Source organism: Phascolarctos cinereus, unplaced genomic scaffold, assembly GCF_003287225.1.
Source record: "Phascolarctos cinereus isolate Bilbo 61053 unplaced genomic scaffold, phaCin_HiC Scaffold_726;HRSCAF=1367, whole genome shotgun sequence".
Classification (NCBI taxonomy): domain Eukaryota; kingdom Metazoa; phylum Chordata; class Mammalia; order Diprotodontia; family Phascolarctidae; genus Phascolarctos; species Phascolarctos cinereus.
The window spans coordinates 374,676,721-374,693,752 of NW_027556098.1; the positions used below are offsets into that span (position 1 = coordinate 374,676,721).

Genomic DNA, 17,032 nt, shown 5'->3' on the forward strand with positions numbered 1-17,032 from the left:
AAACCTTCAGTGCCAGAACTAAAAGAACCCTCAGAACATAGAATGAAGGGACTTTAAAATATCAGATGTAAAAGCTAGAAGGGACCTCAGACCAAAAGAAAAGTCACACCTCAGGGAACTTAAAATATAGAATATAAGAGCTGGAAGGTAACATATTATAATGTAGTGGGCTGAACATTCTCTAAGTTCGCTTACATCTACAAATCTGTGATCCTTCGACCTTTATAAAAATAAAACATAAAACGTCAGAATTGGAAAAGACCTAAGAACATAGAGCATTAGAACAGGAGGGGGCCTTTGGAGATCATCTATTTCAATTATCCATCTAATAGATGAGGAAATTTAAGGCTCAAAGAGTTAAGGGACTGACCCAAGAATAACCAGTGACTAGTGGAAGATCTAAGACAGGAAGCCAAATGTCCTGCAGAATTTTCAGTATCGTGTGTTTTTCCACTCTCAAAATCCATTCTCCCCTTCCCACCTGGGAAGGGCAGAGGGCAGAGTGGAAGGGGAGGGGGTGAGGAATTAGGTATCATAGAAAGAGCCGCTATTCTATTAGACTGCAGAAGGTGGGGGGAGAACATTGAAAGCAGCTAACCTTGCACGCAAAGTAGGAGGCTTAGTGCTGGGATATACTCCCTGCTCCTAAAATCCAGTCCTCCCAGCCACCACAGGAAATCCCATTACCGTTTGAATTTAGGTATCAGGAGGCCTCGTTTAAATGTGTGTCATTCAGGATTGGAATTGATTCAGGGAACTCCTGGATGAATAAATCCCCTCTGCCCAGTGCTGGTGGGCACTTTCTCTGTAACTTGTCATACAAGAGAGCTGTTCAGAGTGCTGAGGAGTTAAGTGACTTGCTCTGTGGTGGGATTTGAATTCAGGTCTTTTGGGCTTGACAGTTCTCCACTACTCTCCAAGGGGGCTTCTTGAAGCTGAGGCCCAGACAAAGGAGTGGACGCTACGTACTCAATGAAGCCTCCAGACTAGGAAAAGCACCCAGGTCTCCTGATTCCGCGGCCGGGGCTGTTGCCTCCATGCCCTTTATCACTCACGAACACCTTGGGGCTGAGCCCATTATCAGTTAAGCTGCCAGTCCGCTTGGAAAGCAGGGCACAGTGTGGAAGGAGGAGACCCGGGTAAGGTTCAATTTAATTAAGAGACAGAAAGGCAGAAGAGGTCAGGTGCTTCGGCTGATACCAGGAGACAGAGAAAAAACCCAGTTAGCCAGGGGGTGGCCTGAGGACTCTGAGGGCCTAGGGAGGCCAAAGAAGGCACTGGAAGGGAGGAGAGGAACACACTCTCCTTCCAGGGTTCACAGAGGGTTGATGCTCTTGGAAACCATAGGGGCCTACCAAACTTGGATGACACTCACAGTCAGGCCTCTCCTCCCCATCCCCCATCCCTGATTTTTGCCAGGCACCTAACTGGGTCTACAGTGATGTCAGGCAGGGCCATGGGGGAATCCTTACTGGCCAAACAGCTGAGAGTAGGGACAGCTGCAGAGTCTGATAAGGCCCTCCCACACTGAGCCTGCCCTCCTTCTTGTCCTACCCAGAATTATTCCTGTGACTCCTTCTGCCTCTCAATGGTTCTCTGGAATTTACATGAACCTGTAAGAAAGAGGTCCCCTTTAAAAGTTATTTCTTCCTCTTTAAAATTTTTGTACTCACAAAAGTGGTCAAGCTTGCCAATATGTCTCTTTTTTTGGCTAGGCAATGGGGTTAAGTGACTTGCCCAGGGTCACACAGCTAGTAAGTGTTATGTGTCTGAGGCCTGATTTGAACTCAGGTCCTCCTGACTTCAGGGCCGGTGCTCTATCCACTGTGCCACCTAGCTGCCCTGCCAACAGCTCTTAACAAGCAAGTGTTGGCAAATGAGTATGTCTGTATCACGAATTGTCAGGAAGTCTAGCATGTATAAGCAGGAATATGTTCATGTAATGGCTTGTTTACAAAACGATACCATATGATTACATGAAGCAATATTGCATGATCAAAATTTCAGTGCAGGAAAAACTCCACAAATAAATTATTAAATTTAAGATGTGTCATTTAAAAATATTTTTGGTATATTTTTGAAATGATGCAAATTTTTTAAAAAACCCATTAAAAGTTTAAAGAAAGTAGATTTCCAGGGTGGCACTGAATAATTTTTTTTTTCAAAAGAGGGCAATGGGCCAAAGAAGTTTGGGAATCTTTGCCTTAAAGCATTGAATGTTAGATCTGGTTAGGAACCTTGGAGCACTGAATGTCTTAGAATATAAAATATGAAAAATAGAAAGGAGCCTTAGGACATGGAATGGCAGTGCTGGAAGGCCTCCTAAGAAACAGAATGCAAGAGCTGAGAGGGTCTTTAGCATATAGAAGGTCAGAGCAGGGAGGGAATTCAGAACTTAGAATGGCAGAGCTGGAAGGAACCTAAGACCATAAACTTTCAGATCTGGAAAGGCTCTAAGAACATACAATGTCAGCCCCATCATTTGCCTGTGAGGTCCTTGACATCAGGCCCTGGTTTTTTGCCTTTGTTTTTGTCTTTCTTCGTATCTAAACTAAACCTCTTACTTACAGTGCCTGGAGCATAGCAGGTGCTTAATAACCGCCTGCTGATTGATTGCCTAGAAAGGACCTTAGAGACAATTCGGTTCAATTCAGTTCTCCATTCAGTTCTCTTTCCACATCTAATGGGCTAGTCAGTTTGAGAAGCTTATGCCCCCCACTTCCTGTTCCTCATTCCCCACACCTTGTCATCAGACTCCATAGAAAAATTGTGGTTTCTAGGACACTTTCAGGTGCCGGGAGAAGCTGAGGGAGCCCTAGGTTCATTTGTCTCCACTCCTTCCTTCCTCTCTTCCAATGACCGCCCTGGTCTCCATTGCTGGGAACCACAGCCCTTATGGCAGTCCTTGCTCTTTGGACCTTTTCCCCTAACCTGACATGGACCTAGGCTGTGGCTCTAACTCTCCCTCATGGTCCAATCAAACCTGAGGCCAATAGGGTGAGGAAGAAGGCTCAGGGTCAGTTGTCTATGAGGAAGGACTTGGACCCTGTGAGAACTTCACAGGCCAGTCACATGGGTCTGTCTGCTGCTCCTCCCGCCAAACCCTATCTTCTGTCTCTTGGCCTTTGCCTAGGCTGTCTCCCATGCCTGGAATGCTTTACCTTCTCATCTCCATCTTTTTTTTTTAAGTGAAACAATTGGGGTTAAGTGACTTGCCCAGAGTCACACAATTAGTAAGCATCAAGTGTCTGAGGCCAGATTTGAACTCAGGTCCTCCTGACTCCAGGACCGATGCTCTATCCACTGCGACACCTAGCTGCCTGTTCTCATCTCCATCTTTTAGGGTCTCTGGCTTCCTTTAAGACTCTGCTTAAATGTTACTTTCTGCAGGAGACCTTTCCTGGTCCCCCCAACTATGAGAGCCATCCCCTCTGAGATGTCACCCCTTAGAGCCATTATTTTCCCTCACTAGAATATAAGCTCCTTGAGGGAAGGCACTATTTTTTTCTTTTTTTTCTTTGTATTCTCAGCTCTTAGCACATAGTCTGGCACACGGTAAACAATTAATGCTTATTGATTGAGTACTTGCTTTCTCTGCTCCCCCTCTCCCCAAGTCTCAGTCCATCTCACAGACCAGTGGTATGGAACACAAATAGAAACTATCAATTGGCTTAGAAAACTACAATTTAACATTATCTTTGTTTGACTGTATTTTAATTCATTCTGTTAAATGTTTTCAATTGCATTTTAACCTGGTTCAGTTGGCCCTCCAGAGTCTTGGGGGCAATGAGTTTGGCACCTCTGACTTAGACCACCCTAGTGCCTCTGGGCATGGGGATAGCATGAGGGGAGGGGGCAGGTGAGGAGAGATGGGCAAGGAAGATTTATGTTTTTAGATTGAAACATGTTCCCTCCATTTGACCTTCTCCCTGTGCCTTGTCTATATATCCTCCTCTGGCACCCTTCCCTGAGAAGCCTTCCAGGATATCAACGTCATGGCGGTGCTTGGCCTGGGCTTCCTCAAGGCCTCCTTGAGGAGATATACATGGAGCAGTGTGGCCTTCAACCTCTTCACCCTGGCCCTCGGTGTGCAGTGGGCTATCATCCTGGATGGCTTCTTGTTCTCCTCTAGTAGAAAGATCCCCATTAATATTCAAAGGTACCTGATCTGGGCAGGCCCAGGGACCCCTGCTTGTGTCCCCAGAATTGTTGGGTGGGACTGTTGGGTCTGCAGATGGGGAGGGTCAGTTTCAGCCACCATCAAGCTCTTCTCATGGTCATCTGATCCAGACTCACTGGAATGCTCAATACATCACTGCCTCGTCAAATGTCATTTCCTATAGCCCATAAGTAGGTCTTGTGAATCCCATAATGGATAGAGTTCTGGATTTGAAGTCAGGAGGATCTGAGTTTGAATTCTCAGCCACTTCCTACCTGTGTGACCCTGGGCAAGTCACTTAACCTGCCTCAGTTTTCTCATCTGCAACATGACGATAATAATAACACCTCATAGGATTATTGTGAAAATCAAATGAGATAGTCTATGTAAACTACGCAAACCTTTAAAAAATGCAAAAATGCAAGTTATTATTATTATTATAGTTGGATTAAACTTGAGAGCACAAAGTTTTGCATTATCTGTAAATCTCAGGATCCTGGAGGGCCCACAGGGTGACAGAAGCTTATCAAGGGAGAATAGCTTGGTAAATAGCTATATTATGCTATTGAAATATTTTTTAAACTCTGAAAATATTTCCAGCTGATGAAGTTATAAAATCTTTTGTATATTCTAGGAGAAGAAAAAACAAGTGGATTTAATTGATTTCTTATGTGAATAGATGTCATAAACTCTAGATGTTATTTCCCTTCATGTTGAATAGGGCATATGGGAAAGTTTACTGAAAGCTAAGAGGCATGGGGACTGAGAAAAGGTTGGGGATCCCTGAGATCCAGAACGTTTTCAAAGTAACAGACTGCTCCATCGAGGCAGACGATGAAGGTAGCGGGGCATCCTTTGTTTTATGCTGGGTCCTCCCACCCCACCCTTGTCCCCCAACTCAATCCTCACTCTTTCTTTTCTCAGGATCATACTGGGTACCATGAGTGCTATGTCTGCCCTCATCTCATCTGGGGCCACCCTGGGCAAAGTCAACTTGGTCCAGCTGATAGTAATGACCTTGCTGGAAGTAACAGCCTTCCTTGGAACCAAGAAGCTCACCCTGACCTTCCTTGATGTACGTCACTGAATCCCTGAAAGTTAGAGCTGAAAGGGGCCCTACTAGTTTGTTAGTCCATCTCTCTACTTTTATAGTGGAGGAAATAGAGGCCCCAAGAGGAGAGAAGAGGCCATTTGGTGTAGCTGGACAGAGCACTGAACTTGGAAGTCAGTGGAGACCTGGTACTTTAGATCCTGCCTCCCAAACTTCCTAGCTGTGTGGCCAAGGACAAGTCATTTAGCCTCTCTGTGCCTCAGACCTCTGGAATATTTACCTTATAGGGTTCATGTGAGTCTGAAATGAGACGGTGTAGGTAAAGTACTTTGTAAACCTTAAAATGACATGACAAATATCATCTAATAATTATTATTAAGCAGTTTTCCCAAGGTCATGTCAGGAGTTGCAGAGTTGGAATTATTCCATTTCATTTGACAAGCTTTTATTATGTGCCTATTATGTTCTAGGTACTGTGCTTGGTATTGGGGATACAGAACCAAAAATGAAACAGTCCCTTCCCTCAAGGAGGTCATATTCTGCTGCAGAACCTATCATTTTTTGGCTTCTAACAACGGGTTCTTTCCAGGGTACCAGGCATTCTTGGTGGCTAATTTGTTCCTTCTTAAATCAAATGGCTTGGCAGCAAATATGAGTGGGCTGGTCTGTTAGGGAAATTGATTTATAGGTAGGGGCAAATTATTTCCAATACCTTTATTCTCATCTATCACAAGACTGATTTTGCTGTAATGGAAAGAAGTACCTAACTAGCAGTTTGAAGACCTGGATTCTAGTCTGTCACTAACTCATTGTGTGACCCTGGATAAGTCACTTCCCTTCCTTGGAGTCTCAGTTTCCTCATCTGTAAAATGTGGTCCATGGACTAAGCTCCAATATTCTATGTTCTGAAATCTCTTTCCATTCTAGCATCCTGTGTTCTAAGGTTCCCTCCAGCCCTGACATTCTGTCTTCTAAGGTTCCTTCCAGCACCAACACTTTCTGGTCCAGCATTCTGTGTTCTAAGTTTATATCCAGCTGTGCTAGTCTCTGTTTCTAACATTGTATGTTCTAAGGTTTCTTCCAACACCAACGCTTTCTCTTCTAGCATTCTATGTTCTAAGCTTATGTCCTTCTCTGATGTTTAGAACATTTTATGTTCTAAAGTTCCTTCCAGCACCAACACTTTCTGGTCCAGCATTCTGTGTTCTAAGTTTATATCCAGCTGTGCTAGTCTCTGTTTCTAACATTGTATGTTCTAAGGTTTCTTCCAACACCAACGCTTTCTCTTCTAGCATTCTATGTTCTAAGCTTATGTCCTTCTCTGATGTTTAGAACATTTTATGTTCTAAAGTTCCTTCCAGCACCAACACTTTCTGGTCCAGCATTCTGTGTTCTAAGTTTATATCCAGCTGTGCTAGTCTCTGTTTCTAACATTGTATGTTCTAAGGTTTCTTCCAACACCAACGCTTTCTCTTCTAGCATTCTATGTTCTAAGCTTATGTCCTTCTCTGATGTTTAGAACATTTTATGTTCTAAAGTTCCTTCCAGCACCAACACTTTCTGGTCCAGCATTCTGTGTTCTAAGTTTATATCCAGCTGTGCTAGTCTCTGTTTCTAACATTGTATGTTCTAAGGTTTCTTCCAACACCAACACTTTCTGCTTCAGCATTCTGTGTTCTAAGTTTATGTCCTTCTCTGATGTTTAGGACATTTTATGTTCTAAAGTTCCTTCCAACACCAACACTTTCTCTTCTAGCATTCTATGTTCTAAGTTTATGTCCTTCTCTGATGTTTAGAACATTTTATGTTCTAAAGTTCCTTCCAGCACCAACACTTTCTGGTCCAGCATTCTGTGTTCTAAGTTTATATCCAGCTGTGCTAGTCTCTGTTTCTAACATTGTATGTTCTAAGGTTTCTTCCAACACCAACGCTTTCTCTTCTAGCATTCTATGTTCTAAGCTTATGTCCTTCTCTGATGTTTAGAACATTTTATGTTCTAAAGTTCCTTCCAGCACCAACACTTTCTGGTCCAGCATTCTGTGTTCTAAGTTTATATCCAGCTGTGCTAGTCTCTGTTTCTAACATTGTATGTTCTAAGGTTTCTTCCAACACCAACACTTTCTGCTTCAGCATTCTGTGTTCTAAGTTTATGTCCTTCTCTGATGTTTAGGACATTTTATGTTCTAAAGTTCCTTCCAACACCAACACTTTCTCTTCTAGCATTCTATGTTCTAAGTTTATGTCCTTCTCTGATGTTTAGAACATTTTATGTTCTAAAGTTCCTTCCAGCACCAACACTTTCTGGTCCAGCATTCTGTGTTCTAAGTTTGTATCCATCTCTGATATTCTACGTTTCTAATATCTTATGTTCTAAGGGTCTTTCTAGCTCTAACATGTTTTGTTCTAACAATCTATGTTCTAAGGTTCCTTTTAGCTCTAACTTTCTATCTTCTAAAACCACTTCAAGTTCTGACACTCTATGAAATTTAAAGGGTTCCATTAACCCAATTTTAAAATTAAGAATGAGTTATGGAACTGACTTGGTAAATGAAAAAAACTATTAAAATATACTTCATGTCTATGGTGTGGGCAGTCAGGAGTGAATGCCGAGGGAGGAAGAAAGGAGAGAGAGAGAAGAAGGAGGGAAAGAGAAAGAGAATAGAAGGGAGGGGGGAAAAGGAAGAGGAAGAAATAATTAGGAGGAACTATCTCTGAAGAAGAACAGGCATAGACTACTATGAGGATGGAGAAAGAGACCTAAACAAAAAAAAGAAGAAAAGGATTATAAAATAATGATGATATTTATATAATGCTTTAAGGTTTACAAAGCACTTTCTTGTTGACCTCAAAACAAAACAGCCCTGTGAGGGAGGTGCTGTATCCCCATTTTACAGATGAGGAAGTGGGGTCACAGAGATTAAGTGATTCATCTATGGTTACATAGCAAGTGTCAGAGGTGGGATTTGAACTCAAGTCTTCCAGGTCTAAGCCTAATGCTATTCTACTACTCCACACTGCAGAAGGGAAGAAAAGAGCAATGCAGAACAAAAGAGGGAGGAGGGGACAAAGAGGAGTTTCTGAGGTCAGTCCAGGCAGACGTTGCTGTTTAATTTTGTCTGGTTTCTGTTAAGTGCAGTCATTACAAGTGAAATATATAAGAGTGCTTGTTATTGATAGCAAACTTCAAAGTTTGTAAAATACTTAAATGATTTCTGGCCCATGTGACCGTGGGCATGTCACCAATCATGCTGAGCCTCAGTTTCTTTATCTGTAAAATGGGGTAATAATCACTCAGTTGTGGTTTGCAGTAGTCTTATGAGTAGAGACCTCATTCTTTATTACCTCATTTGACAGATGGAGAAACTGAGTCTCTGTGTGTTCTGTGATATACCCATGGTCAGACATGGGTGATAAGTATCAGAGGTAGGGTTTAAACTGAGGTCTCCCAGGCTCAAAGCCTAGGGTTCTAATCCCTGCCTCACATCTATACTGGCTCATGTTCTTCTAGAATTGGATGGTTTCTAAACTGTTTTCATCACAACAACTCTGTCAGGTAGGTAGTAGTATGATTATCAGCTCCATTGTACAGGTGAAGAAACTGAGACTGGGCAGGAGGGTAGAAATGATTTGGCCGATTTCACACAGGAGTGGTTGAGCTGGGGCTTGAATGCTGGTCTTTGGATGTCCAGGCTAGTCATTCTTTCCACTTCACCACATTCCTTCGGCCACTTTTGGTCCATAAAATTTCACTTCAACAAGTATTTGTTGAATGGAAGAACCTAAGGAACTAAACAGTCAAGAAAATGATTCCTTGCATTGGACCAGCTAAGCCATAGGAATGGGGAGGGGAAGCAGTCCAGGACAGGGCAAGAACTGGCCACACATTTACCAGCCTTGGTCTCAAAGTGTGTCCTGGGTTGAGTTACAGGGGAACGAACATCAGAGCATGATGCAAATCCACGTGTTTGGGGCCTACTTTGGGGTGGCCGCGACCTGGTGCCTCTCGGGCCCGGGCCTGAGTGCAGCCAAGGAGAAGGAACAGAGAGCCACAGCTTCCAGTCTGTTTACCACACTGGGTAAGAGGAAGGCAGTGGGTGGCCTATAGTCTGGGATCTGAAGTATGGGGGGAAATCCTGTCTATAAATATCTCACTCTCAGTGCCTGAAATTCAACCATTAACGCAGCCAAGTCATTCTTTTCAGTTGAGCGTTGACTTATGTAGGCCTACGGTGCAAATACATCTGGGAGGAGGAGTAATTGAGTCCTTAGCAAGCATTAATGTTTTACAGCTGTTCCTGAGTGGGGAGCTCAAGTGTCCCAGGGCTGGGAGCAGTCTTAGAACATGGGCACATAGGACTTCAGTTTTGGGAGAAGCCTTAGAAAATAATGTTAAAGCTAGAAGGGGATTTTAGGACACAGAAAGTCAGAGCTGGGAGGGACCTTGGAACCAGGATGTCAGAGCTGGGAGGGCCCTTAAAACGCAGGATGTCAGAGCTGGGAGGGCCCTTAGAACACAGGATGTCAGAGCTGAGAGGGCCCTTAGAACACAGGATGTCAGAGCTGGAGGGCCTTAGAACATGCAATGTAAGGGCTGGGAGGGCCCTTAGAATACAGCAGTTACCTTATAACATAGAATTGTCCAACCCTCATTTTACTGATGAGTTAACTGTATCAGAGAGGTGAGGTTACCTACCCAAATGAGTTATAGCAGAATCAAGATTAGCACCTGTGACCTCCTGGCTCCACAACATGTATTTTTCCCGCTTCCTCCACTGGCTAACAGCCCTGCCTTGTCAGATAAATGTGTGCAGGCCATTTTTGGTTTTGTTTTTTTTTTTTCAATGTGTGGCTATGGAAGCCTATGTGTGTGGTTCTGTTAAATAGGGTTCAGTTACACCATCCATTACAGTCTAGGTTGGGGGACGGTGAGGAGCCTGAACTCCTGGGTCCCAGGGATAGCTCTGTTTTTGTTTCCCTTTGGGGGATAAGAAAGAAGACTCAGTAGGGGAGAACTCTGGGAATTCACAGTCCTTTTAGAGAGCTAAGACACACATACACTCTCATTTTTGTCTTTGCCAACCCATTGCCTAGCACAACACCTGGCATATAATAAATGCTTAATAAATATGTGATGATTGATTGATATAACTGACCATCCAAAGCAGCAATCAATCAATCAATCAATAGTTACTGAGAAGCACTGTGGTACAGTGGAAAGATCAATGGATTTTTGAGTCTGAAGACTTGAGTTCGAATCTCACCCCGGCTATTTTACTACCCATGGGACCTTGGGCAAGTCACTTAACTCCTCCAGGGCTCATTTTCCTCATGTGCAACATGAGGGATAGAACTAGATGGTATCTAAAGTACCTTCTAGCTCTAGATCTCTAAGTATTTATTAGGTTTCTACTAGGTGCCCAGGGCAGCTAGGTGGTGCAGTGTATAGAGAGCCAGGACTGGAATCAGGAAGACCTGAGTTCAAATCCAGCCTCAGATACTTACTAGCTGGGTGACCCTGGGCAAGTCACTTAACTCTGTTTGTCTCAGTTTCCTCATCTGTCAAATGAGCTGGAGATGGAAATGGCAATCCACTCTAGGATCTTTGCCAAGAAAACTCCCAATGGGGCCATGAAGAGTCAGACACGAGTCAACCACCAGCACTCCATATGCCCAGGAACTGTTCTAGGTGCTGACATAGGACAGTTCATAATTCCTTTAAGAGTTTTAGCTAAGGTAGAGGTCCCAGGTCCAGAGGGTCTAACTAGAAGCAATCCATTAATAAGTCTTTTCAGCATCTGCTGTATGCTAGATGCTGTACTAGGCTTTGGGAATACAAAGACAAAAAAATGAATCAGTCCCTTCCTCTCAAGAAGCTTACTTTCTTAGGATAATGGGTAGAAGTTGCAGAGAGGGAAATCTTAGTCCAACATAAAGAAAACCTTTCCAATGAGTCCCACTGCCCACAACTGGGACAATCTCCCTTGAGAGGTAGCTAATGAGCTCCCCATCACTGCAGGTATTCAGAAGGGAGGTTGGACAAACACTTGTAGAGCATGTTGTCATGGGGATCCTTGTTTAGGACATGGGTTAGACTAGATGCCCTCTGACATCCCTTCCAACTCTGTGATTCTGTGATCAACCTATGATAGATTGGGCAAGAGAGAGATGCTTGGGCAGGGCCTTTCGGTTTAATTTCTGTGGGCAAAGAAGTCTGACTATGGTAGCTCCAAGCAGAGGTGCTTCCTTTTGTGTTCCCTGAGACCAGTGGGGTGAGGAACACGAAGGGGGCATGGGAGCAGGGTGGGGGTGTGTGTACTCCAGGGGCAAAGTCTTCTGAGAACTGATAGGTGGGATCCATTCACATTCTTCAATTTGTGAGCCCTGATGTCTGGGCCAAAGTAAATGGACTCATCCTGGCCTCTTCATGACACCTCCCATTCCCACCCTCACTGTACAGGAACTTGAATAAAGGTTATAAATTGACTACATTAAAAAAAAACCAACAACAAATCAATTTGCTCTTAGTGGCTGCCAACACCATCAGATAACCTGCCTGACCAATTTGTTTTTGGGACTTCTCCTTTAATCTTGCACATTCCCAAGTAGGCAGGCAGGGAGGTAGGCTACCTCTCTATTGGTTTTGATGTGAAGCCAGGACACCAGATGTGCTGGCGTCTGATAACAAATTGTCCCCTCATTCTAGCTTAGGCCTTATCTGCATTAAGCACTCAATAGGGTGGAAAGCTTGAAATATTTTTCCAAGGGAAGGGAGGGGATGTACAATAGTAAAAAGCCACAGCCCAAGCAGAAAGTGGGGATTTTGGAGATGAAAATAATTATAGCATTCATAATAATGATAGAATTCACCAAATTGCACTGCAGTCAGATAGAATTGTTGCTCACGATTGCCCAGACAGAACAATGAACGATTCATAACACTTTAAGAATAGGGCTTTAATTGATTTCCCCACACCAAAGACTTCTAATCTCCAAATGATGTGGAATAATAATAGCTAATAATAACAGCGAGCATTTCTATAGTACTTTAAGGTTCTCAAAGCACTTTATGTATGCAATTGCATTTGGTTCTCAAAACAACCTGTGAGACAGATGGGGTCATTATCATCATCATCATCATCATCATCATCATCATCATCATTCCTGTTTTTGGGATGGGGAAATTAACATTGAGAGAGGTTGGATAACTTGGCCACAGTCAAACATCTAGTCAGAGTCTGGATTTGAACTCGGGTCTTCCTGGTTCCAATGCTAGCACCCTCCCCACTGCACCATTTAGCTTTCAAAATATAGGAAAATATGGGAAGAGGATGAGGGGGTGTGTGTGTGTGTGTGTGTGTGTGTGTGTGTGTGTGTGTGTGTGTATGTCTCATCTCTGTTGTCCTGTCTGTTACTGGAATTATCCTAAATATCCTTTCAGAAGCCTATGGATTATGAGCTTAAATTCTAAATATAATTCAATTATAAAAAGCAGGTGTGTTGTCCATCTGCGTGATAGTCTGCAGGGCATTACATATAACAGCAGGGTAGCGACTTGTCCCAGGACTGTTTTTATCTGAACTCCATCAAAACAAAGATGTAGAAAATGAAAAAAAATAATAATAACGGCCCTCTCTATGCTGTTTTTGGTTTAAACTGTGTTTCCATGTGTATTGTCTCCTTTGATCCTCACTAGAGCCCTGTGAAGTAGGCAAGGGCAGGAATTGTTGTTCCCATTTTACAGAAGAGGAAACTGACTTATCCCATATATCACCTGACTAAACCATGGGCAGAGATTGAATCAGAAGGCAGTCTTCTGAGTCTGGGTGCCAGGCTCTTTCCATAATACGGACTGGGGCAAGTGACTGCTTAACATGGTTTGAAAATCCTCATCAGGACAGGGGACAGGCGTGATATCCTTAAGAAGCTTTTTCATGTCTTTTTTACCTTGGTCTCATTATAATTCCTCAAACAAGACTCAGTCCAGACTTTGAACATTTCCACTGGTTGTCCTCAACGCCTGGAATGCACTCGTTCTTCACCTCTGCCTCTTGGCTTCCTTGAAATTCCAGCTTAAATCCCATCTTCTAGAGGGAGCTCTTCCCAATTTCCCTTAGGGCTAGTGCCTTTCCTCTGCTGACTACCCTCCATTTATCTGTACGTCTATTATATGTTCATGGTTGTTTGCATCTTGTCGTCCCCTCCCTTTGACTGTGAGCTCCTTGAGGGCAGGCACCATCCTTTGCCTTTCTCTCTATCCCCAATGCTTAGCACATTGCCCAGCACATAGTAGGTGCTTGTTGTCAAGTCATCTTTTTCTGGGCTTCAGTTTGTTCATCTGGAAAATGATAGAGTTGGACTTGATCTCTGTGGTCCCTTCCTAACTCTCCATCCTATGGACCGAAGGTATGATTAGTAGGGGTGTTTCTTTCCACACCTGAGAATCCCCTTTATTAGGGAAGGAACAACTGCTTTAGAGAGGTCTTGGGTAGTATAGTGCATCACCGGGGGATGGGGAGGGAGCAAATATCTCCCGTTTAGTTGTGTTTAGACGCTGGATATATCCAGAGGGATATGCATGATGGGGACAGGACAGAGGGAGGAATTATCTACAAAGCTTATTCCTAGGTGGGAAGGAACACTCGCTGGCCATTTCCCAAGTCATTCTCTCGTGCTTCTAGGACAAGTCCACACTGGAGGAAGAGAGAAAAAATTTAAAGTACTATTCAAATGCAAAAGAGAACCTAGCGAAAAGAGCTCCAGCTTAGGAGCCAGAAGGCATGAGGTTTAGCCAAGGACACTGACTCTGAATCTCTTCAAATGGCCTTGATGAGTCACCTCATCTCTCTGCTTTTTCCCATCTGTTAAATGAGGAAGTTGTATTTGATGAACTATAAGGCCCCTCCCAGCACTGACATTTAATGTTCTAAGGGCCCTCCCAGCTCTGACATTCCATGTTCTAAGGGCCCTCCCAGCTCTGACATTCCATGTTCTAAGGGCCCTCCCAGCTCTGATATTCTGTATTCAAAGGGCCCTTCTGGGTCTCATATTGTTTGTTCTAAGACCCCTCCCAGTCCTGACATTTTATATTCTAACATAGTGGGTCTCCAAATTGTTTTGATCACATACCCCTGTCAGTAAAAATGTTCTAAACACATATTCCCTATACACACACACACACACACACACACACACACACACACATATATATGTATATATGTATATGTCTCTGTGTGTATGTATGTATGTATATGTGTAAATTATGTATTCATTTATAAATTATGTATATGTACTATTGTTCCACCGGCTCTGTCCCACCAAAAGCAAAGATGGAGAGGGGAGGGGCTCTCACTCACTGGTCACTGAGCTGGATAGCAGTCTACCCTCAAGAAGTGCCTGCTTCCAACGAAGTGATTTGGGGGTTGGAAGGGGGCACGTAATTTGAGAGTAAAGTGGGCAATTTTCCCATCGGCACCTTGGTAGTTGCTGTTTAAGTTCTAACTTTCCTAAGGGGAAGAACTGCCAGGGAGTGGTGGAAGGGAGCTTGGGAGTTTGCATAATGTTCTGTTTTCCAAGGTTCTGATGCAATTTTGGGTTGCAGGGAACCCCAAAATGTCAAGGTATAGAGCGGTATCCTATACAGAGCCTAGAAAGAATTCATGCACTCAAACCTTCTTCCAGTCACAGTGGCAAGGTTTATTGTAAAGCCAATAGGAGCTGGCAGGGTTCTTAGTGAATCTGCAACTTAATGGGGACTGACGCTTATATGCAAAAAAGACAGGGAAAGGATCTGGATGGGATTAAGGAGTGATAAGTGGTCTGGGGTGGGCCAGGTGCAATAGTGAAAGGAATAAAGTAGTCTGGGGTGGGTCAATTGACCTATAGGGAAAGGACTGTCAAGTAAGCTAATTAAGTGATCTAGGTGGGTTGGGGTAGACTAGATACCATGGACAGAGGCACCAGTGACTGGGCTACTGAAATGTATGGGAAAATTCAGTGACTAGGTTGCTTTCAAAAACATGATCTTTTCCTTTTAGGGATCCATCTCCCATCACCCCATCAGGTTCTCAAGGCCTTCCAATAGCCTGTGTTCTGCGGCCCCTTGTATCTCTAACATTCCATATTTGAATCTACCTAGTAGCCTGGGAAAATGAATTCGCTATTGACACTTTCTGTTACCATCTATATCTCCAAGGCACCCTTTTCCTGTGGATCTTCTGGCCAACCTTCAATTCTGCCCTGCTAGAATACCCCAGCGAGAAGGAGACTGCTATATATAACACTTATTATGCCCTTGCTGTCAGCGCAGTGGTCGCCATGTCATTTTCAGCTGCAGCTCACCCACATGGGAAAATCAGTATGGTAAGAGCGCATGTAAAGCCTTATGGAAACCCCTTTCCCTGGGGATTTTTCTCTTTGTCAGGACGTCACTGAACATTGCCCCCAGATCTCAGCCTTCTGGCTCAGTCCCAGTTGGCTTGGACAGCATGAATAAATACAACGGGCACCAGCTTGTAACCTTGCCTTTGCTGTTTAATATTGGGGCTTCTCTATGTCTCAGTTTCCCCAAGTGTGAACTATTTTTCTACAGATCCATGTCCACAGAGCAACGTTGGCTGGAGGGGTCGCTGTGGGGGTCGCCACCAACCTTATCCACTCACCTTGGATTGCCATGGTGCTGGGGCTTCTTGCAGGCATGATCTCCATCGTAGGAGCCAAGTGCTTGCCGGTAATGGTGCAACAGGTTGTAGGCTTAAGGTTGGATGCTCATGGAAGAAGTATTTTGTTGATGTTTACAGAATCTTAGAGTTAATAGAGACCCTAGAATCCAATAATCTTTTTGACATATGAAGAAACTGAGACACAGAGAGGTTAATTACCCCACTGAAGATCACACAGGTAAGTACATTGGTATAGATTGTGAAAAGGCTGTGAATGCCAAGGGTAAGAATTCTGCATTTTCACTTTTTTGGGTGCTTTCAAGTTTTTAAAAAATTAAATAAATTTTTATTGATACCTACATTTCTCAGTGTACTCCATTCCCTTCCCCTTCCTAGAGAGCTATCCTTTATGACAAAGAATAAAAAAGGCAGAAACAACTATTCGGTGAAACCTACTAATACATGGAAAGAGTCTGACATGAGAAGTACCTATGGTCCCTTCCCTCTGCAAATTGTGTGGGGGAGTTGCCTTCCCATAGTTCTTCTCTGGGACCAAACTTGGTCATCATACATTAAAAAAATACATTTGTATTTATTTTGTTAAATATTCCCCAATTACATGTAAAATTTTTTAACGTTCATTTTTCTTAAAATTGAGTTTCAAAGTCTCTCCCTCTCACTCCTTTGAGAAGGCAAGTGATAGGATATGATTACACATCACCATAATTTTAAACCACTGAAATAACCTTCCTCCTTATTCTCTCCATTTTCACTGCTGTAGCCATTGCTTGTACCATTTTCCTTTTTTTTGGGGGGGGGGGGGGGGAAGCTAGGCAATGGGGTTAAGTGATTTGCCCAGGGTCACGCAGCTTGTAATTGTCAAGTGTCTGAGGCCAGATTTGAACTCAAGTCCTCCTGACTCCAGGGCCAGTGCGCCACCTATCTGTCCCCTGTATCATTTTCCTAGTTCTGTTTACTTTGCTTTGCATCAGGAGTCTGCTTCTTTAATAAAATAGGCACTGGGGAGCCACTGAAGGTGTTTGTTCAGAGGAATGAGTGACACGATCACACCTGTGCCTTCAGACTCCGTTTGAGTGTCCAGAACAGACCTGGGGTAGAGAAGGCTAAATTTAGGCAGGGAGTCCGAGTGACTTTGTGAGTCTA

General features: G+C 43.6%; 1 protein-coding gene across 3 annotated transcripts in view; it reads left to right on the plus strand.

Annotated features, from left to right (window-relative positions):
- The window catches only part of LOC110206090 (RH-like protein), a 29,823-nt gene that overhangs the window by 2,826 nt on the left and 9,965 nt on the right, over positions 1 to 17,032 (plus strand). For 2 of the 3 annotated variants that reach the window (XM_020983135.2, XM_020983137.2), the window contains exons 2-6: positions 3,976 to 4,159; positions 5,084 to 5,234; positions 9,139 to 9,286; positions 15,403 to 15,569; positions 15,799 to 15,951. In XM_020983135.2, coding sequence (XP_020838794.1) covers positions 3,976 to 4,159; positions 5,084 to 5,234; positions 9,139 to 9,286; positions 15,403 to 15,569; positions 15,799 to 15,951 — 803 coding nt within the window. The remainder of the gene's footprint in view (positions 1 to 3,975; positions 4,160 to 5,083; positions 5,235 to 9,138; positions 9,287 to 15,402; positions 15,570 to 15,798; positions 15,952 to 17,032) is intronic. The other variant, XM_020983136.2, reaches the window with a different exon arrangement.